This window comes from Sardina pilchardus, chromosome 6 (assembly GCF_963854185.1).
Source record: "Sardina pilchardus chromosome 6, fSarPil1.1, whole genome shotgun sequence".
NCBI classification, from domain to species: Eukaryota; Metazoa; Chordata; class Actinopteri; order Clupeiformes; family Clupeidae; genus Sardina; species Sardina pilchardus.
Genome location: NC_084999.1, coordinates 18,133,854 through 18,156,193, shown reverse-complemented (window position 1 = coordinate 18,156,193; position 22,340 = coordinate 18,133,854). Strand labels below are relative to the sequence as shown.

Below are 22,340 nucleotides of genomic sequence, written 5' to 3'. Positions count from 1 at the left end.
TATTGACCCCCTTTAGTAGATCACCCAGCTCTGCATCAGTACACCACCCAGCCACCCTTATCTTTAGTAACGCTGTATTCACACACACTCTGGATCAGTCTACACCCCCCCCACCCACCCCCTGCAGAGCCATGTTGTCAGTACAAATATAAGCTTGAGTGTCATTTTCTGTTTTTATTCTTTCAGCTTTACCTCTAGTTTGTCTGAATTTCCCCAGACTGTACCACAGCCAGAATCCCTCTCATTTCCCCCACCAAAGCTGTCAAAACCACTTGCGTTCTACCTCCACTCGGTCGCCGAGCGTTCCGTGTTTGCTAAAATAGAACAACCCACAGTCGATACTAGGTTCAGATAGGGGTTTTGTAGGATGGCAGGATGATGATGATGATAGTGTTAGCTTGAAGGCTAATCGGTGACCCAATCTGCTGGCTAGCGTAGGGAGACGCTGGGTAAGGTGTGGCCCGACTTGACTGTTGGTGGGAAGGAGGTAGCTCTGCACGTGTCCTGTGTTTCTCAGCACACTTCTCAGCTGCTTACTGCTTGAGTTGGTTTTGTTCTCAAGTCACACGAGCATGCCGTGAAAATCCCCAGTGTGTGGATTGAAGAGCCTGTCTTGTATGTCTTGTGTGTGTGAAAGTATGTGCAGAATGTCTGTGGGTGAAGATGCGTGCATGGATGGGTGTGTGTGTGTGTGTGTGTGTGTGTGTGTGTGTGTGTGTGTGTATGTGTGTGTGTGTGTGTGTCTGTGTGTGTAAGGGAGTGCGTATATGTCTGTGTATCCACCATCCCTGAACATCATTTCTCTCTCTTTCTCTCTTTCTCTCTCTCTCTCTCTCTCTCTCTCTCTCTCTCTCTCTCTCTCCCCCCTCCCTCAGTCCACAGTCCCAGCGCCCACCTTCTCCATGCCCGTCACCGTGCCCGTGTCCAACCAGAGCCCGCTGCAGTTCAGCAACCCCGGCAGCGCCCTCGTCACCACCTCCTTCGTCACATCCACGCTCACAGACCCGCGCCTCCTGTCGCCGCAGCAACCTGCCCTCCAGAGGAACACCGTGTCGCCTGGGTTACCGCAGCGGCCGGCCAGCGCAGGTGAGTGTCGCGTGTCGTTGTGTGCGTGGGTTATGGGCTGGGCCCTAGTGACCGTTGGTGTCTCGACGAGTATCCATGGAGACGCGAGGCTGTTAGACCAGGACATATGAACTTCATGTCTTGAACTAAATAGTATTATTTAGATTGGAGAACAGTGATAGTGACAGTGACAGTCAGTCAGAACAGTTTTTTTTAGTTTATTAATTAAGATTGATTCATTTACAGTTAGACAACTAGCATGCAGTAGCCAGTAAAGTTGTGGGTTCGATTCCCGGCTTCCAACGTTGTGCCCTTAAGCAAGGCACTTTACCCTTAGTTACTCCGGGCAGACTGGCCCTTATAATGACACATGTAAATTGCTTTGTATAAAAGCGTCAGCCAAATGAATGAATCAAAATGAGCAATAGCAATGAACTTTGCCTGGATGTTGGAAGTGTTTGTTGTGTGAATATGTTGAGTGAGTGCTTTATTCATTAATATTGTTACACACGAGACAGCCTGGCTTGTTGGTGAGTTGCCTCTGAGAGGATGTCCCTCCTCTGTTCCACAGGTGCGCTTCTCGGCGGTGACCTCAACAACTCCAACGGAGCGTGTCCAAGTCCAGTGGGTGAGTGTCGTCCCCAGCGCTACATACGTGGCTTGCACAGGACGGCGGACAGCCCCGTGCTTTTCAGCACGTCGAATTGTAGCCGCGAGATTGCTCGACATGACTGTGCAAGCCACAAACTGGAGCTCCGCCGGGCACACAAAGCAGGCGGCTAGTTTAGACCAATCCCTCAGATCCCTCATGGGCACCAACACCCCCAGCCCCCCCCCCCCATATACATACACACACACACACACACACACGTACAAACACACACACGGCCACTACCATTTCCACTCACTGTGTGCCCTCCCCATTGGACGCAGCCGCACCTGTTTTTTTTCTCGCACACGACAGCTGAGGGTCACAGGACGGCCTGTAAACAGCACAGGGGGGTTCTGGGTAATTGGGGGAGGGGGTGAGCTGAATGACAGACATGAATGACATGAGTGGTGTGGACTAACACCTACCACCCCCCACGACACACACACACACACTCACACGCATGCACGCACGCACGCACGCACACACACACACACACACACACACACACACACACACACACACACACACACTCGCACAAATACACACATACTTCAAGCCACCCCTCCTCTCCACCTTCCTCAGCTGTCGCTCCACATCATGGTTGTCTGCTGTGCCTGAAAAAACAGCCCTGTCGCCTGATCCTTGCCTCGCTTCAAAGCCAACATCAAATTGTGGCACAAAAACAGATTATCTGTCGGCAAACGAATGCAGAAATTCAGGTTCAGAAAAGGTTGAATTAGCTGTCGAGTGTCGGATGAGCGGGCGTGTTACTGGATGACAAGGATGACCTTAGTCTGAGGGACTTCACATGCATTAGCTTTCCACGTTCTCTTGTCTCCTTTCTTTATCTCTCTCTTTCGCTCTCTCTCTCTCTCTCTTTCTCTTTCTTTCTTTCTGTCTTTCTTTCTTTTTTTCTTTCTGTGATCCCTGCCCCTCTCACTTCATGTTTGTAAACTAAGGAATAGAAGGGAGCTTTCTTTTAAAGTGTCCGCTGAGAGCCTGATGCCTCCCAGCCCTCCCTCTCTCTATCTGGTCTTCCTCCTCCTCTTCCTCCTCCTCGTCCCCCTCTATTCCTCCTCCTCCCCCCCATGTCCCTCCTCTTCCTCCTACCCCCCTCCTCCTCCTCCCCCCCGTGTCCCTCCGCCTCCTCCTCCTCCTCCCCCCTCCTCCCCCTCCCCCTCCTCCCCCCCGTGTCCCTCGATTCTCAGCTGTTGTGCAAAGGGCTCAGGCAGCGGGAATGTCACCATTGACGTCACGCCACATTCCTGACATTCCCACGCTCAGGCCAGGGTAAGAGGAGCCTCCAGCCTGCCCGGAGAGGGAGTGGGAGAGGGAGAGGGACTGAGAGAGGGAGGAGGAGAGGAGGAGAGGGAGAGAGAGATGTGGGAGGAAAGGAGAGAGAGAGAGAGAGAGAGAGAAAGAGAGAAGGGGGAAGAAGGGAGAAGGAGAGAGAGAGAGAGAGAGAGAGAGAGAGAGAGAGAGCCTCTTGTGGGGGTCAGAGAGGCAGAGGCCTGTTGCCAACAGCAGACTCACACATGTGGCCGCCCCCCCTCCCCCCCCCCCCCACCCCACCCCCTCACACTGTGAGAAGTTCTGGCTTCATGTTTCCAAAAGTAGAGAGGCAACAACAGCCCCCCACCCCCCTCATCACCTCAGTCCAGTCTGTGTTGCTCCACCACATGCAACATGTTTCCATCTAAATCCAGTGACACATGGATTCTCAGACACAGCGCCCCTACACCCCTACACCCCTCCGCGCCCCCCCAACCGAGCGTCCCCCTTTGGCTTTCGACTTGAGCCCCGTTTTTCGTCACCGTTATTTTATCTGTGTGAGATTCAACGGGCGATATGAGAAACAGACGTTCAGTCTTTCCCGTCACCAGCCCCCGCCCACCAGCCCCCCCACGGATTCCGATTTAACAGATAGCAGATTGGGCTCAAAAGCAGTAGTGTGTTGGGGTGGGGGTGGGGGGGGGGGGGGGGGGGGGGGGTTGCTGGTGGGACTTGTGTTGGTGGAGGGGGCGGGGGGGGTTGTCACATGTTTCTCCACAGCGGCACTTTGTGAATGCTCTCCCTTATCCCTGGGAGATGGACAGAGGCTTGTGTCCTGGGAAAGTCCCAGCCGGAGCCTCGGGGCCATAGCGCACCCCTGACGTGGCACACTGGCTTGTGTTTTTTTTATTTCTTTCTTTTCGTTCTTTTTTTTTTTTTTTTTAAATGCAAAGCCCTCACCTGATTCTCCTGTGGTGCCACATGGAGACCTGTTCAAAGGCACCGGAACCCAAACGGTGGCTCAAACGGCAGTTACGCCTAAATACACCTCTGTACGCCAATTATGTCATAATAGGTTTACAAAAGTCCAAAACGAAGGATTATGTTTTCCGACACACAGGAGGCCATTGTTTTTTTTTTTCTTTGTTTGTTTTTTTAGAGAAAGAGAGGGAGAGGGAGAGAGAGAAGGAAGAGTACGGTGTGGAGGAACATGCTGTGCGTTATGAGCAGCTTGCTTTTCTGCTGTTTTGGCGGCCTCATTTCTTTTCTTTTCTTTTCTCATTTTCTTTTTTTTAAGCTTGCTTTTTTCTTTAGAAGAGCAGTGTTCTCACACACACGCACCCACACACACACACACACACACACACACACACACACACACACCCAAAAACAGTGAACTAGTTCGTTATGTATACGCATATGTATATGTGTGGGTCTGTTGTATGTTGACATGTTTTGGCGTGTGTGTTTGTCATCAGCAAACGGGTACGTCAGTGCCAGAGCCTCCCCAGGACTCCTCTCTGTGTCCAATGGCAACAGCATGGGGAAAGTAGTTCCGGCCAAGTCTCCGCCTCCGCCCAGCCCTCAGATGGTGAACAGCCGCAAGCCGGACCTCCGGGTCATCACTTCACAGAGTGGAAAGAGCCTGCTGCAGCTGGTGAGCAGACTCTACGGCAGCCCAGTTGGGCCAAGCTAGCCCAAGACATTGTGCAACAAAACAAAAACAAAAAGGTGGTGTGTGTCCAAGTGTATATATTTAATCATTGCAGGTTAGAACCAATACCCATGCGTCATTGCACAGAAAATGCAATACATCCAAGTCAGTAGGTGATATGAAACTGGGGATATAGAGTGCAACCAGACCACATAAAGTAAAGAATTGTTCTTTACGCATCAAACAGTGTTTTTGTTACCTTGGCCTGGGTCCTTATGGACTCAATAAATGTAGCGTCTACGGTAGATCAATCCTGTCCAGTATATTAGGCAGTCACCCGAGCTCAGATAGGATATGTTTTCCATACATTGAGGCTTTTCTTTTATCTTGACATGCTGGAATTTTGCTGGAAGAATGTACTCAAGAGAAAAAACATGTACACTTACTGTAGTTATGTGCAATGTGACTGCAAATCTCAAACTTTATTATATAGTGTTGAAGTGCTATCTTTAATCTGTCAGCTAGGCAAAGGATCTTGAAAGGTGACAGCAGTGCTGAAATTGCCTGTTCTTCAAAATATCATATCAAATTAACAGTTAATTACCTTTCAGCAATTAAGTTTAGAAACATAATTAATGGCAGGAAAAACATCTCTGAATAACAACTTTTAATAATAGGTCTGCAAATCTAAATATCAAATAAAATCACTAGATCCAACTAGACATGTTTAGACAGCTTACATCCTTACATCTTTGTATTCATCTGGAAAGGCAACATCCCTGCGGTTGACTGTCTTGCCTTTTGGACCAGCTGCTTGCCGTACAATGAAAGATAATGCAATCAAACTCAATGCAAGATGGTTTAGAATCAAGCCGTATTAGATCATATTACAATGGACACGCTGTCAGTCAGTGTTACTAGACTCAAGTGGAAAAATCAGGCGTGACAATCCCAAACTCCCTTTTCCTCACAGCTCTCTTCTCTCTTGTCAACACCAGTATTTTTTGACTGTCAGCCAAACCTTTCAAAAGCCATTAGGTTTGGGGCTAGCTCCGTCTTAGAGAAATTAGCCGAGTGTCCTCTCTGACAAAAGGCAGTGGTCTTGTGAGGGTCGTGGCCAGAAGGGCATATTAGAACAGGGCGGTAATCTCCCTCTCTATGTGCTGTTCCCCCTCCCACAGACAGACGAAGAGCTCGAGTTGGTGAGTGAGGTGAATTGAATCTCCCCTAACTTGACTGTTGTGCTGTGATGACGTGATGGATTTGATTTATTTATTCATTTATTTATTTATTTTATTTGGTGTATTTGTTTTGTGGTGTTTATATCATACTCATGCCCATGCAAAAAACATTCACTTTTTTTATTGGTTTGTAACAACAACCGGCCATGAACTTATCTCTAAATGGCATTCCACGTTTGCTGTCACGCAGGATATAAACGTGGTGACAAGTGCTATCAAATGCATTTACCACAAAGCCAGAAAATTGGCTTTTTTTCAGATCATGGTTTGAACATTCAGTCCTATTTAAACGAAAAAAGAAAATCTCTTCTCTCTCTCTCTCTCTCTCTCTCTCTCTCTCTCTCTCTTTCTCTCTCTCTCTCTCTCTCGCGCTCTCTCTCACTCTCTGCCGCCCACCGCCTGATGAGTCAAAAATGGAAAGACGTCATCTAGTCAGAGGTGTCACAAACACTCACTTGGTTAACACAGACCAATAACCATCAAATTACTCGGCAGAGACGCTTACAAACACACACACACACACACACAGGCCAGCACGTGCACACGCACAATCACACACACGCGCTTACAAAATAACCACAAAATTGACTTATTAAAAAAACCACAAAAACAGCACAAGTCGTTTGGCAATTAGGCAGCACTAGTGAGCCTAGCACATCTCGGCACGGCAGCGGCTCCCGTGTTTGTTTATCCGTCGATCTGGAGACGGAACTAATGCTCATCTGGCGTCGGAGGCACCGAGCGGAGCGGAGCGAGCGCGTCTTCGCGTGGCTGCACGGCATGATTGCACGCAAGCGGGGATGCGCCGGATCAAAAGGCAGCGTCCAGCCAAGCAGAAGGGAACGTGAAGGGGGGAGCGCCCCGGGGGGAGGGGGGAGGGGGGCGGGGGACCGAGGCGGGCAGCCTTCTCCTGTCCCGCTAATGATTGGCGTCTAGTGACATATCCAGCTGGGCACAGCTTGGCACAGCTTGGCTTAGTCCGGCACACCCGAACATCAGCGCTTAGGGGGAACTGCGGACCCAATCCCTGGCCCAAATACACACACACACACACACACACACACACACACACACACACACACACTCTTTTTCTTTCTCTCTCTCTTTCTCTCTCTCTCTCACACACACACACGCACACACACACACACACACACACACCTCACTTCACCTCCACTAGATTGCTTACCACAGTCATTACAGGTGTATTGATGCGTGACTGAGTGGAGAGTGCCATGTTAACTTGCTTTGGAATCACCCTCCACACACACCTGGATGTATGTATGTGTGCTTAGTCACCCATGCCTTTTGGAGGCACACTGCATCTCTTCTAGTATTTTTCATGCATGCATTTTGAGTGGATGCAGCAAAGTTGCAATCATGTGTGAGTCTTTTGCCTCTTTTGGCTGCATCACTGGTATTGTTTTTACTGTCTTGTTTGGCCGGGATACTCTGGCTCACGATAGCTTCACCTCTTATGTTTGAGTCACCTGTTTGTTTACTTTGATCATGTTTTTACCATAACTATCTCCAGTCTATATATGTGTTATATATACAAGACTGCTTTTGAACGATGTGTTTATTCTAAGATATCCGAGCCTGTCTTGTGTAAACATATCCATAAAAATAATCTCTGATGTGTCCTGTGCCATGTGTGCAGTGTGCACGTTTACTGATGGCATATTAAAGTTTTCATTAAGTGAGTCACATCCATTTTCCCCTCACTTTTGGAGAGTTCTCTCCATCTCCCCCCCCCCCCCCCCCCACCCCCACCCCCATGCCACACAGCTAACGTTCTCCTTTCCCCTTTTTTTTACCCAGAATGCCCAGCGGTTAGGCGCCTCTCAAGTGACTCAGCCACTCACCACACCGGTGGTTTCCGTGGCAACGCCAAGCCTCCTGACTCCTTTCTCAGCCATGCCAACAGCCTACAACACAGGTAAGAAGGACAGCCCACAGCTTCATAGCCCCTGTGTAGAAAGCCAATGCACTCTCTCTGTAGCACGGCCGTCACATCTTATTCAAATATTGCTGATTGAAAACAAAGAGGAGGAACAATGGATGTGCACCAAAAATGATTGGTATGATGACTACAAGACTTCCACAATGACGCGAGTGTCGCAAAGTTTTGCCATCCAAACAAGACGGCCTTGTTTTAAGTGTAGGGTCCGTGTTGTGCGCTGAAAGATGTCTCTTGTGTTGAGCTCAGTGGTGACGTTCACAGCGTTGAGGTTCAAAGGGGAGGCAGGTGCATGTCAGGGTTGCGGACTGCTCCACTGCAGTTTCTCAGTCTGGCTCTGGTTTTGTCTCTGACTGCTTGCCTCTGTTATGTTAGTTTACCCAGGGTTTGATCACATGCACATACAGTATATACACACACAGAAACACACATACACACACACACACACACTCTCTCACACATACACACACACACACACACACACACACACACACACACACACACACACACACACACACACACACTCGTTCTGCCCAAGGCCAAGTCTGAAATGAGTGCTTGATTTACATCACAGAAGGAACACATGGCTCATTTGTTTACCTTAGGATGCAGCGAGCAGCCTGCCTTAAGCCCATCACTTCCCTCTCTCTCTCTGTCTCTCCCTCATCCCAGAGTATCAGCTGACAAGCGCCGATCTCACCGCACTCCAGGCTTTCACGTCGCCAGGCGGGCTGTTGCCAGGCAACATGACCACTTGGCAGCAGCCATCGGTATCCCAGCAACAACAGCAGCAGCAGCAGCAGCAGCAGCAACAACAATCCCAACAACAGCAGCAACAGCCCCAGCAGCTAAGCTTGGCCTCTCTCAGTAACCTGGTGTAAGTAGTCTGATACGGTTCGCCACAGTCTTCCCTTTTCTTGGCATGGTGTTTCAGTTCATCTATTCCCCCAAACACACCACCGCTACGTAACACATAGGCCTCACCCTCTTTCCTGACTCTACTGCTCACTAACCTGGTTTGCTAACTCAACAACATAGAACTGTCTCTGCGAGTCCAGATGTAAAGAAAGCTGGCTACGTCTCCAAACATCTCCTCATTCGTGATTGTCTGAGTGTGACTGATTCACCGTGAAGTGCTTCTAAACACTTCCCACACAATAAAATGCACTTAAGCACAGACTGAGTAAAAACCTGCTTCATGACTGTGTATGGAGACAGTCTGCAGATGAATTGTGGATTTTAGCCCAGTCCTTGTCTGGCTCACACTGTCCCAGTTTGTTGGACAGCTGAGTGCAAACTCAACCGCTCCCTGCAGATAACACAAAGCTGAGTTGCATTATGCATCCCATAGAGGACCATGCACATTACATAAAGTAGATTATCACACTGTAGCTGAGAATGCAAATGCACACATTGAATATGGTGAACATTCATCAGTTACAGCCATGTCAATTTACATCTGCATGGTGTTTACATTCACCAAGCCATACAAGCCTATTGTAAACAGAACACATCAATAGACCCAACCATAGTCTATGGCTTGATTTTTCCTCCCTGAGAGGTTGACCTAAATCTCTCTCCATCGCTCTCTTCATCTCTCTCTCTCTCCTCTCACCCCCTCACTCACACTCACACACACACTGATGCTTCCTCTCTCTCTCTCTCTCTTTCTCTCTCTCTCTTTATCTTGATTCCACTCTCTCTCCCTCTCTCTCTCTCTCCACCACCCTCTCTGTCTCTCTTTATCTCGCTTCCACCCTCTCTTTCTCTCCCCCATCCTCTTTCTCTCTCTCTCTCTCTCTCTCTCTCTCTCTCTCTCTCTGGGAGCGGGCTGGGGGAGGGGCAGGGACTGATTTCCCATGAGGTGAAGGTGTAGTGATGGCCTTTAATGACTTGTTCTCAGGGCTGTAATGCAGGCTCTTGTCGGGAGCGTGGGCCTGGGTGTGCTGTGCTGTGCATGTGTGTGGGCGGGTGGGTGTGTGCGCCTACTGATGTGTGTGTGAGTGTGTGTGTCTGTGTGCTCCTGCCAATATGTTAGCGTTTGTGTGTGTGTGCGTGTGTGCGTGTGTGTGTGTGTGTGTGTGTGTTTGTGCGTGTATGAGTGTGTGTTTGTGCGTGTGTGTTTGTGCGAGTGTGTGTGTGTGTGTGTGTGTGCGTGTGTGTGCGTGTGTGTGCCTCTGTTAATAGTAACCACAGGTTTCAGTGATTGCAGCGTGCTCGTGGGAGCTGTATAACGGCCCCTGTTCTGCTCTGTTCACAGCATGTGGGGCGCAGACAAACAGAATGGGGAGATGGCTAACTGCATCTCCAGCTTTGCAGCTAACCTCAGGTGAATTGGCATCACACTCCGTGGCATCACGCTTCTTGTCTGTCTCCCTGCGCGCTTCGTGTGCGTGCGCGCACGTGAGCGCGCAGCCGTCTGGCATTTGCGAGCGGGCAGCTCATCGCCGGGGAAAAATCCGGCGCAAAACAAAAGCACAAACACAATAAAAGCAGCCTCAGCTTAGCTGGTCCAGTGAAGGAGCTCGTGGTCATTTCTCTCTGCTCTGACAGAGCCATTTCCCAGGCAGCTGTCGCCGTCCTGTCCTGCTCCAGTATAGTGTGATTTCTTTCAGTTCCACGCACTGTCATGTACGTTTGTTTATTGTTGTGGGTGTTAAACGTTTGTCATGTCAGTACTGATTGCGCCCCCGTGTAATTCTCTGGTGAGGGGCACTCTGAAGTTCAGTCGGGACTCCTCAGGCAAGCCCCTAGCTAATAATTCAATTAGAGCAGCACTGCAAGTAGCATGTGTATGCAAATAGTAACAGCACAATAATAGTATGTATTTATGATGATATTCAGACGCTAATTTGCGTAAACGAATGAATGACTGGCATAAGTAGAACATGCATAAATGAAATGGTAATGAAGTGCCGGGTATATGAATGCCCTCCGCAGCAGCAGCAGCAGCAGCAGCAGCAGCAGCAGTGTCGTCAGCATCAGCATCAGCCACAGCAGCATCAGAGGCAGCAGCAGCAGCAGCAGCAGACAGGCGGAGATGTGAAAGCAGGGCAGCGTAATGATGTCTGCCTCCTGCGGCGCGTTTGAAGAGCCTTCATGGCCACGGCTGAGTCATTAGTTGCCACGGCGGCCACCCATTACTGGCCCACCCTGCGCCCGCTCCGGCTTTCACTCAAAATGGACTGCTGTGCGGATGAGCTAAACGGCCGAGCCAATATAGCGCTTATCTGGGTCTTGGGCCGATATCAGTCCTTCGGTTTTTGTTTTTAGTTGTTTTGTTTGTTGTTGTTGTTGTTGTTGTTGTTGTTTTTGGCGTCCCTGTCAGTGAAGCAGTGAAAGAGGGCGTCTGGCTTAAGGGGTTGCCATGCGGCGGTGGCGAATTCGGGAAGTGTGTGCTGAGGAAGTGAAAGTGACATCCTCTCTAGACGTGCCTGTATAGAGGGAGTTTAACGTGAAAATGAGCTTTAACACATGCTGATACACGGGGAGGTTTTTGTTGCGGTCGCACTTGCCTGAAATAGGTCGTCTGTCTGATCTGTTAAGGAATGCATCATCTGGTCGCAGTCTCTACAACTCCTTATATAGATGATGCATTTACATTGCATCACACAACACACATATACTGTACATTGAAGAGGGGACACAAGTCTACATGTACTGTATGTCTGTGGCATCAACAGTGGACTATTGCAGACAAATCCAGATGTCTGCATTTTTTGTCCAGCCCCTCATGTCTTAATGAAATACAGCGTTCTCATTGCGGAGCCCAAGGGGAACCCACATCTATGGAAGCCAAATACCCCTGTGATAATCACGCTCCAGATAACCACCAAGGGAGTCATTTGTAGCCTCCGCTTAAATAAGTACCCCTTCCGATTAGCTAATGGATGATTGTTTAATACGGAGGATTGCAATTGCGTCGCGGGAACACTAACAGAATGCACAATTCCTGTGCGCCTTTGATGTGCCATATTCAATTTGATGTCCGTCAGATTCAATTTCACTGGCAGAGCAAACAGATCCAGCCGGAGCTGCAGTCGTCCCTGCGGGTAGATTTGGGATTTTTTTTTTCTTTTCTTCATGCCGACATTCTGTGTAGTTTATGAGTCATTTGTGTGTGGTGACTCTGCTAGTGGCCAATTTACATGTTAATTCCAGCACTCTTGCTGTTCTCTTCTATGACTCCTGGTGGTCGGCAGAGAGAGTTTGCACGTCTCTGGTGCAGACAGGGATATAAACCCCCCCAAAAAAATCTTGTTCATACATTTCGCGTTAATTGTTATTTTAACTAGTAAAGAGTGGAAAAAAAGAAAAAATACATTTAATGTACAATGTATATTGAGGCCCGAGTAAAGGTGTGTGTAGATGTTGGTGCACTGTGTCTGCCAATGTAAAGATTTGTTTTTCATTTTTCTTCTTTATCCAGTCGATAGATGTTCATATCATGCTTTTTGTACAAATGTCGGTCTATATGTAAGATACTCCTGTGAAGTCTTCTTGCATCTTTTGAAGTTTTGGAAGTTATGTAGGCTTATTACAAATGTAAACAATCACCATTATTAGATGATTATCCTTTTAATAATTTGAATAATATATTTGTGGTCTGTGTTTCTGCCTTATTTTACACTTTATGTATAAGTTGTGAGAAAAGCACAGTAGACTTTTCAGTGTGCTCAAATCGGAGTATTTAATGTGAACTTTTGTCAGGTTGGATCATTGCTAAGGTTTCATATTGACATGTTTTGTTGTGTTGTTTGGTATGTTCTGTGTTTGGAAAAATCAAAAGCTAGTAGACCTGTAGTGTGAAGTGTAGATATGATTATGGTGGTTTACAAATAGTTTTATTCAATATGTTAATGCTAAGTGTTAGACTGAGTATTTTCTTGTTTAGAACAGAACTGTAAATGTTCTGTGCTAAGTGCTATGATGTGCTATATGTTTTCAGCAGTCAGGTTAGGCTGTACCATAAGCCCAATCGTTAATGTGTGTTAGTCATCATGTTTATTTTGTCATTTGACTAGCAGTCTTTACTCATGTAAGCCCAGTGGCCAGGTTAGCTTAATGCTAAATGTTAAGTGTGGTCAGTGAAGCTAGCTTTTAGCGCAACTGTGTTAGCCCAGTGTAAGCGTAGCCCTTTGGTCTTAGATAGCCTTTCGCATGTGGTGGCCTTGTGTTCCAACAAGCTTGTTTCTCCCCCCTCTGCAGTGTGACTTCACAGGCAAGCTTACTGCTGGGCAGAGATGATGGGTTCAGCTGGTACTGTATTCCCACATCTGTATCTCTTTTTCTCCATGCCTCTCTCTCTCTCTCTCTCTCTCTCTCTCTCTCTCTCTCTCTCTCTCTCTCTCTCTCTCTTTCTCTCTCTCTTTGCTTCTGGCTGGTCCTTAGCACATTCGGCTCCACTGTGAAAGCTGGTCTTTATCTCTGTCACAGGATTTGCTGAATTGGCCAAAAAAAAAAGGGGGGGGGGGCATTCTCTCCCTCCTCAGAATAGCACGAGGCTCCCCTCAGTGGCACCCCAATCCATCGTCTCCTGCGATAACTAGCACACAGAGGTGTCCAGTTTGCCAGCGAGGAAAGAAAAAGAGAGGGAGGGAGGGAGGGAGAGATGGAGAGCATGGCACTGCATTTGGGACAGCAGACTGCTACATGCATGTGGCTCATGGAAAAGAAAAAAAGCTATAGTCAGACAAGAAAGGAAGGCGACTTGTTTTTCTTTTGTTTCGAGGAGGAAGGCAGGTGTTTGTGTTTAGACGTAGAGCATGTTGGCCCCAGAGTGTGCGCGAGCGAGGAGACGGGGACCAGACTGCATGGCTTCTGGACAGCGTGCTTTTGTGTGGCCTCACATTCAAGTCACGTGTTTTGTGTGTGTGTGTGTTTGTGTGTGTGTGTGTGCGCGCGTGTGTGTGCGCGCGCGCGCGTGTGTGTGTTACCTCACTCCGTGTGTCTTTGGACGGGAGAGCATCATGTTTCTCAGTCTTGCGGTGACGCTCTCGCGTTGCTGTTGTTGACTTGTCGTCGTCAGCTTGTTTTCTTTGTGTTGGTTGTTGGTTTTTCTTTTCCTCGTTTCCCCCTGAGTCCCGAGACGGACTGACTGCCAACGTACGAGCCTTTCAGTTGTGTGTGTGGGCCCGAGTCTGCGCGGCCCTGCAGCCACATAATACTCGTTGTTTACTCCATCACTGTCAGTGTGTCGTCTGAAATGCTGTTAACCTGTTTCCATGGCCTGTTGTCTTCATTGTAAGCCTTTTCTCTCTCTCCCTATCTCTCTCTCTCTCTCTCTCTCTCTCTCTCTATCTCTAATAGTGTCTCTCTCTCTCTCTCTCTCTCTCTCTCTCTCTCTCTCTCTTTCTCTCGTTCCCTTTTTGTCCTTTATTTGTCTAAAGCTGTTACCTGTCCACGTGCCAGACTGGCGCTGACTGTCTGCCTGTGTCTGCCTCTGCCCTCTGCAGGAACGTGGGCGCCATCCCTCAGGGCGCCACGCTGACCGTCAACACTAACCCCAACGTGAGCATCAAGTCGGAGCCGGTGTCCCCCAACCGGGACCGCAGCACGCCCTCGTCCCTGTCCTCCGTGGGCGGCCAGGGCCTGGCGGCGGCCGCGGCGGCGGCGGCGGCAGCAGCGGTGGCGGGGACGGGCGGGGGCGCGGTGGGCGGCCTGGGTCAGTACCCCGGCGCCCTGCGCCTGGAGCCCACCGGCCGCTCGCCCGTCGACAGCCTGAGCAGCAACGGCAGCTCGTACGAGGGCAGCGACCGCGACGACGGGGGCCAGCCCAGGCCCCCGGACTTCGCCACCACCATGGGGCTCCTGAGGCCCTCGGGCGAGGCGCAGGGAGCGGCGGGGTCCGCCGACCAGTCGGAGCAGGGGGCCAACGTCAAGCGCATGAGACTGGACACCTGGGTCACATAAATCATCAGTCGCCCAGTCCTGCTCAGCTCACACACCCTCTCACTCACACACACACACACACAGACACACACACACACTTACTCGCCCTCCTCCCCATGCACGCATGCGTGCCCAGACACACACTCAGACATAGAAGCATCATTAGATCACACCCATGCAGTCACTTGATCACTCACACCACCACAAAAGGCACTGCCCTTTGTCAACCCCCTAGTCCCCCCCCCCCCACACACACACACACACATGAACACACAGCTGAACTCCTTTCGGGACATACCGAGCACTCTGACATCACCCTCTCAACTCAAGTTTACCCTTCGTGGTCACACTGAAACACCCATGCATGCCCGTGCATGCGACAGACACACACACATACACTCGCACTCTCTCTGTCTCTAGCTCACACAAATACATATATGCATTGATGTATGCACATAATGTATACAGTTCATATACATACAGAGCCCGTCGCGGACAGTCGCCAAACCAGGGAGATATCTATATATATACATTATATTAAAAAATTATATATATACATGTCAGTATAGGCTGTTGAGTGACCTACAAGTGATTTGGGGAGAATTAGTGATTTTGGTTTTGTTCTGTAACTTGGCTTCTATTTGTTGTGTTTGGAATGGGTCTAGGGTAACTGTAGGGAGGTGCATGGGAAACCGAGGGCACTGCACTGGCTTCTGTACAGCTTGTACTTCAAAGGTCCTGATGACTTCTTCTTTGCAGTGAATTGGTAATCTTGGTCTTGAATCTGACTGTTCTGTTCTGTTCTGTTCTGTTCTGTTGTGAGAAACAAAGCAAAACAAAACAAACAAAACAAACAAAAAAACACAAAAGACAAAAAACAGCAAATGGAAGCAAGGACACAACAAAAGAAGCTGATTCTTTAGTGTTGTGTTTTGCCTGCTGCAGCTCACTGAGAGTGTTTGGAGGGGGATCGGTGACATTCGCTCTCTCCGTGACCTTTTCTCTTGGCAGGATATGACTTTGACTTTGTTGCTGTCTCCCCATCCGCCATGTTTTTCAGGACTACATTGAGTAGTGCTTGAGGAGCCCACATCCACAGAACAGACTCTTCTGTGAAATTTCAGGATCCTTTTAAAAAAGAAAAAAAAAAAAGAAAAAGCCAGAAATTTGGCTTCAAAGTTATGGGACTTTGTTTGTGTGTTAGTTTGTTTGGCAGCTTGCGAAAAAAAAAAGAAAAAGAAAAGAAAGGCTGTTCCATCATCACCTAGAGTCTACCTTGTGTGAGGTAGAGGAGTCCTCTATCAGGGAATGGGCTGAAGGAAGCCCGCACGACAGAACCGAACCGATTCTGTAACCACGGAGACGCCACACGCCATGAACTGTGGGAGCTAGACCCCGAGCTGAAGAACCGACAGAGCGTTGCTAGCCACCGAGGCTGCGGCGTGCGTGCGTGTGTGTGTGTGTGTGTGTGTGTGTGTGTGTGTGTGTGTGTGTGTGCACCCACGCACTTGCATGTGTGTTTCCTGAGTGTCTGACTATAAAATGCTGCAGCTTTCAGCTGGATGGAATTGACACTTGGTCTTTAGGTAAATGAACCTCAGCCAAATATTTATTTTGATCTCATTTTTGTTTTTTCTCTCTCTCTTTTTCTCCTTCTCTTTTGAATGTTGTTTTGCGTTTTTTAAAATGATCTATAATGACTTTTGTTTTGTGATCGGCACCCTATCCTGTTTGGTGTGTGTGTGTGTGTGTGTGTGTGTGTGTGTGTGTGTGTGCTCCCTTGTGTGTTTGGGGGGAGTGATTTTTATTTGCTTGTATTTACCAAGAAAGAAATGGCATTTTCGGTTTCCACAGTTTTATAGAGTTAATGTGTCATTTAGTGAAAATGTAGCCCTGGTTGAACAGAGAGTGTGGACATTGAAACACAAACACACATACAAGCACACACACATATACATACTCACACAAATCACTAGTGGCAGGGTGCGCTTTTTAATTGTTCAGAAAGATGCAAAAGATCCTGAATGACGATGTTATCCTCACTCCCCACTGGTTTACGCTAGTAGCAGCCTGACACAAACGTTGATATTTAATACTATTTGATGGACAGTCTTTTTAATTCAAGATTTAATTCTTTTTTAAAAGAAAAAATCAAATAAGTATTCTTTGTGTTTTTTTTTTAATTTTTTTTTTTAAAGAAGCCAGATAGATGTATAAAAGCACCTTGAGTCATCTTAAGGCTCGGTGAATGGCCGAGGAAGAGACCCGAAAAGAAGAACCCATGTACATAACGGCGTTTGATTTCAGTATTGCTTCTGAGTGTGTCTGCGCACAGCATAGATGAGATTCTCCAGGGGTGAGCAGCAGAGGGTCACCTCTCACTGGCATCTGGTTAGACACCAAGGCAACTGCCTGCTTGCTTTCCTTCCCTCTTTCTCTGAGTTTGGATCTTGTGCATGGGATTGGTCAAGAAAAAAACCCAAATTGACACTGCAGAAGTGGCCAAAGGACAGGAAGTGTGCACGGCCTGCGCTGTGCACTCGCGAGTCGTTACTGAGTGACCGCAGCACTTCAGCAGCAGAACAGGACTCTATCGCTTCTATGTACATAAGATGGGACCTGTGGCAAGCAAAGAGTGTTAATGAGGGCAGAAAGGGACAGAGCCGGGAATCTTTCTTTTTTTCTCTCTCTCTCTCTCTCTCCTTGCGTGTCGTGTGTTGGACTGTTTCGGGTGTTTTTTCTACGATTTATTGATATTGTTATTATTCTGATAGAGAGCAGCGCACTTTAGAATCTACCCCAACCAACACCACCCCAAGCCAGGTGTGTCTACCGTAGAAATGGTAGGGCCATTCACACTTCCCTCCTACCTCCTCCTCCTCCCTCTGCCAACCTGAGAGACCTCTTTCCATGGCCCATGCAAAACCCTTAGCTTTTACCCCCCTTTAGTCCAAATCCACACCCCCTCAAACACACTTGCCACTCCTCGTTTCGTAGTTCACCTTTGACCTCTGCTCTCTTGGTGTTGCAGTATGTTTCTCCAAGGCAGTGCCACCCCCTCACATACACACACATGCATATATAGAAAGACCTACACAGACCCCCATGGTGAGCTTCATGCTTCATTGGGTTATACCAGCTGGGCTGTAGGCTTTGCACGTGCTAAGGCACCTGACTTTTAGCGGTCCACACCCTGTTTTAGGCGACTGAGTGCTTTTTTTATTAACTGATTGAGATTGTTGTTGTTTTTTTTCTTTCTACTGCTAAAAACATCCTTCAGCCTAGTCCATTTTTTGTACCCATGCCGTTGACTTCAGGGAAGGAGAATCCATCTTCACGCATTCAAGCCTGTATTGCACTTGTCATCTTGTTAGCAGAGGATTGCCGTTTTGGAAAAAAAGTGGAAAAAAGAAACAAAAAAAAAAACATAGCAAGTCACCTTTGTAAATTTGAACCTTGTACTTATCTAGATTAGACTTACTTGACACGTGTTGCAAGTGTGCAATTCTGAACAGAAAAAAAATCTATATATTATGTCTAATGATTATTTAAAAGATGTACACAAATTGTTTTATGGTGCATTTGTATATTCTCTGAGTGAACTTATGGATGAAGGATATTTAAAGATGGTGGTGACCATGGCTCAGACACCTTGGGGTTGTTCATTAGGCTTCAATGGCCAGACAGGTCCGAATGTCCCACTGTATCGTTAATGGCCATAATCATGTGCCTGAGAGACCTCTAGAGGGGTCTACAGGTCTGAGAGATGCAGAGAAAGGTCATTTTTGGACAGCTTCATGCGGGCTGTATTGAGCCCCAGGGGATCGCTTTGGAAGTGGGGTCTCGTGGGCCGAGACCTAGTAACGGAGCTGCCTCGCGTTTTGGCAACCAGTTTCTCTTTTTGTATATGGTTTTATTTTTCTCTCTCTCTCTCTCTCTTGTTCAAATATCCTTTTGGCTGGAAATGGACTTGTCTGTCTGTGCACTCTCTTCGGATCTGTTTGTGACCTGTGCTCTTCCAGACGCTTGTGGATTTCTTTTTTTTGTTTGTTTGTTTGTTTGTTTGTTTTGTTAGCTTGTTTTCTTGCTTCTTCAACATCCATGCATATCCATCCATTCGCGAACGATGAACGAGATGCCGAGCCTTGTTCTTTTCTGCGCCTGCCAGAACCCCCCGGTGATCTCCCATGCTCGTGGCTTGGCCCTCTCACTGCCTCTCAACGCCGCCTCCAAACATCTCGCCCCCTTTTTTTTCTTCTCTCGTTAGAGCAGTAGGACGTTCCTCAGTAATCCCTCCAAAGACCTCTGTGTGTCCCAATCCCATTTGACCACCTGAGCCAGCTCGGAGCAAAAGCCTTAAAATCTCGACGCGTGCCGTACGGGAGGGCCACCGCGTCTTAGAGATCCTCCCCATTTCCCACCATTTTTATTGGAGAGGATGGCTTCCGAGAATTATATACATAATATAGACACAGAGAGAGAGCGAGGGTGTCTGCAATAGGTTATGAAGAATAACCTTGTGCCACATCTACCAGTGGTTCCCAGGTGAAGTCTGGCAGTGAGAGAAAGACACTTAGGGAGCCCTGCAGGAGTGTGGCCATTGCTCTTTTCATCCAAGATGGCCCCACAGTGTGTGTTTGTGTGTCTGATTTCCCATCTGCATAGAAACAAGTGATCTGGAAAGTGTGTGAGTTGGGGGGCAGGACTCGGCCATGGACAACTGGGTAGGGAGAGTCCTCATAGTGATCACTCTGGTATGTTTGGAGCACCCTTTGACTAAAAGACTGTTGTATCCTGAGCTTTGAACAAAATAGAGAGGGAGGGTTGGTTCCTGGATGGGTTTCCTGCTTAAAGGCTACAAGCCATGAAACCATGAAAAAAAGATGTCCCGTTTTCTACAAGTGAAGCAGATTTGTGGATCTGTAGGCTTTAGCGAAGCCTTGATGTACCTGGTTGCTTGTTCTGGCATATGTAATGATGTATAAAACGTCTGACATGGATCTCAGAATTACAGTAGGAGTCATAGTAATCAAAATGAAAGACAATCGTCAAGTAAATAGTTAACTTGCGCCCCCCACCCCCCATATTCCCCATGTATGATGATGTTTAGAGAATCTCACTCATTTTCTAGTGTTAATTTGTGCTGGTGACAGTTCTATTGTCTGTTTTTATTATAATTGTTGTTATGATAATTATCATTACCATTATTGTTATCGTCACAGATGGTAATAATAATGCTAATTTTAGAGAGGCAATTTTTATTTTCTGCGGTTTTGTGTAGGTTAGGCATCCTATTTTATTTGAATTTGAATTTGATTTTATTTTATTATATATAAATATTATATAAATATATTTTTGTTTTCATTTGTTTTGTTTTTTCTTTTTTCTTCAAAGGGGTGTTACTAATATTGCACGATTTATTAAAGAAAACAAAAACAATTGTAGTAATATTAGTACTTATTGGTAATTGAGGGAAGTGGTCAAAGCGAAGTTGAATATAATGACCAGTTCAATGCTGCAATTTCTAGTCAAATGTAAAATAAAAACACATAGGTAAGTTGGTACAAAGACACATTTAATTTATTTCAGACCAGACACAAAGATGTCGATGCATGGGCGTAAAACAAGCAAAGAATGATTCATGTTATACAAAATAAACTGAAAATGTAATATCAATAAGAATATACACCACACAAACCTAGGATAGAAATTGAAGAAAAAAGTTGAAAAGAAAATTATAGCTAATATATTGTGTTAGGCTAGTCTGCTTTTGAGTTTTGTTGTATAAAAAATCTGTTGTTTTCGGAGAATGATATACAATTTGTGTATATTTTCATAAACAAAGTATGCACTGATATGTTATTACAAATTCTATACTGCTTTTACAAAAAAAGTGTTTGTTATTGTACCAAAGTATCCATTTGTCCTTTATTCCCTTCCCCTTTTGCGTATGTTCTACCGTATTTTATATATTAAATAGTCAAGTTGACCTACAAAGATGGCCTCTGTTTTGTTGTTGATTTATTTGTTTACTTTTCTCAATCTTTTTTTTTTTAAAAGATGAACACATTTATCTCCCCATAAAGGTACTCTGGTATTTGGTTATTTAAAAACTTGCTGATTCTAAAGGAAGTGGTTAAGATGTCCAAAGTATTACAAGTCCGAAGGACTACGTTTTCTTTCTTGGGTTCTGGGTCTTCTGGAGTCCTCACTTCAGATGCACTGTAGTGTGTAGACCACTAGATGGCAGTCCACAGACAGGCCATGCAGAGATGGAGCTTATTTATGGCTTTGTGGCAATACCGTTCTTGTTTGTGTAGAGCCCAAATACATAGGAATTTGGAGAGTATCAAACCAGTGGCTTAAAAAACATTTCATCTATTATGTTCTGCCACATAATGTTACTATGTGCTTGCAACTATCCTAAAGACTCACAACAGCATGCATTACCAATAGTGTGTATTTTACCCATTATCTTTCCATCTAGGCCTACCCAACTTTAAATATATGCAAAATGTGAATCAATCACTTTTGTTCTGAGTTGCCCTCCACCAGCTGACGCTTGAGTGAGTCAATTCTAATGATTGAAATATAATGATTTATTGACTATACCCCTGCCCCTTCTCTCTTGTGTGTGTGTGTATGTGTGTGTGTGTGTGTGTGTGTTTGTGTGTATGTATGTGAGACAGAGAGAGAGAGAGAGAGATTTATATGTGTATATGTATGTGTGTTTCTGCTGTTTGCACATGGCTATGGGAGACATTGTCCTGAGCAGATGTCTGACCTCACTATCAGCTGTGAGGGTCAGCTGCTCTGTCCCCCACAGACGGTTGGCTTAAATGCGTCCTCCACACCTCAAGTGCCTTGGGCTTTTCCCTTTCTGCATCCTCACTTCAGTTCACTGACTTATACTTTTTGGAATCTATCCATACCCAATAGAAAGTAGCAGAGCTAACCGCTAAATAATGAGGGAACAAAAGCTGGATTGCCATATGTCTTATACCATCCGCAGCTTTTCTATTCAGAATGTGATGGTGCCATATCTTGGCTGGACAACTGCGTCAACATTCCAGCCAGCAGTTGAGCTCAACTGCTTCGGGATATCCTGTCATTTGTTGGCCTCAACTGTGAGTTACAGGATATCTGAGTCATTGTCTATCCCTGTTCTGCCCAGAGACTATAGTACACACACACAAGTACACTTCTCTCATTGCTCTGTAAGGTGCTGTAATCTTCATTATTTAACACATTCAAAAAGTTGTTTGCTATTTGTGTGTGTGTTGCTGACAGATTAAATAATGATGATGCAGTTAACAACTAATTAACCTTGCCCAGCACTGTGACCGACAGTGGCAGTTGTCAAAAATGAAATGTTGTAATTGTTAATAGAAATGCAAAGACAATTTCTACAGTAATACCAGTAGTAGTGGGAACCTCTCAGCACAAGCTTTTCATTATTCCTGCCCATGAAAGATTGGATAGTGTAGTTTCCATTTTAACACTGACCCTTGATCAGTCTCAATAACACACTATAAGGGCTACATCTCAGTAGCTGCTGGTGTCTTCTCGTGCTCTAGGGAATTTCATCCCATCAATATTCACGTCAGA

General features: G+C 46.7%; 1 protein-coding gene across 6 annotated transcripts in view; it reads left to right on the top strand.

Moving 5' to 3' along the window:
* Positions 1-20,731, top strand: part of mef2d (myocyte enhancer factor 2d) — a 60,907-nt gene extending 40,176 nt beyond the window's left edge. The window contains exons 5-13 of one of the 6 annotated variants that reach the window (XM_062538832.1): positions 876-1,086; positions 1,637-1,693; positions 4,468-4,646; positions 5,825-5,845; positions 7,703-7,820; positions 8,514-8,718; positions 10,102-10,170; positions 13,050-13,100; positions 14,297-20,731. In XM_062538832.1, coding sequence (XP_062394816.1) covers positions 876-1,086; positions 1,637-1,693; positions 4,468-4,646; positions 5,825-5,845; positions 7,703-7,820; positions 8,514-8,718; positions 10,102-10,170; positions 13,050-13,100; positions 14,297-14,753 — 1,368 coding nt within the window. In that variant the 3' untranslated portion in view covers positions 14,754-20,731. Of the gene's footprint in view, positions 1-875; positions 1,087-1,636; positions 1,694-4,467; positions 4,647-5,824; positions 5,855-7,702; positions 7,821-8,513; positions 8,719-10,101; positions 10,171-13,049; positions 13,101-14,296 lie in introns of all 6 variants that reach the window. The other 5 variants (XM_062538831.1, XM_062538833.1, XM_062538834.1 and 2 more) reach the window with 5 other exon arrangements.
* Positions 20,732-22,340: the final 1,609 nt, after the last annotated feature.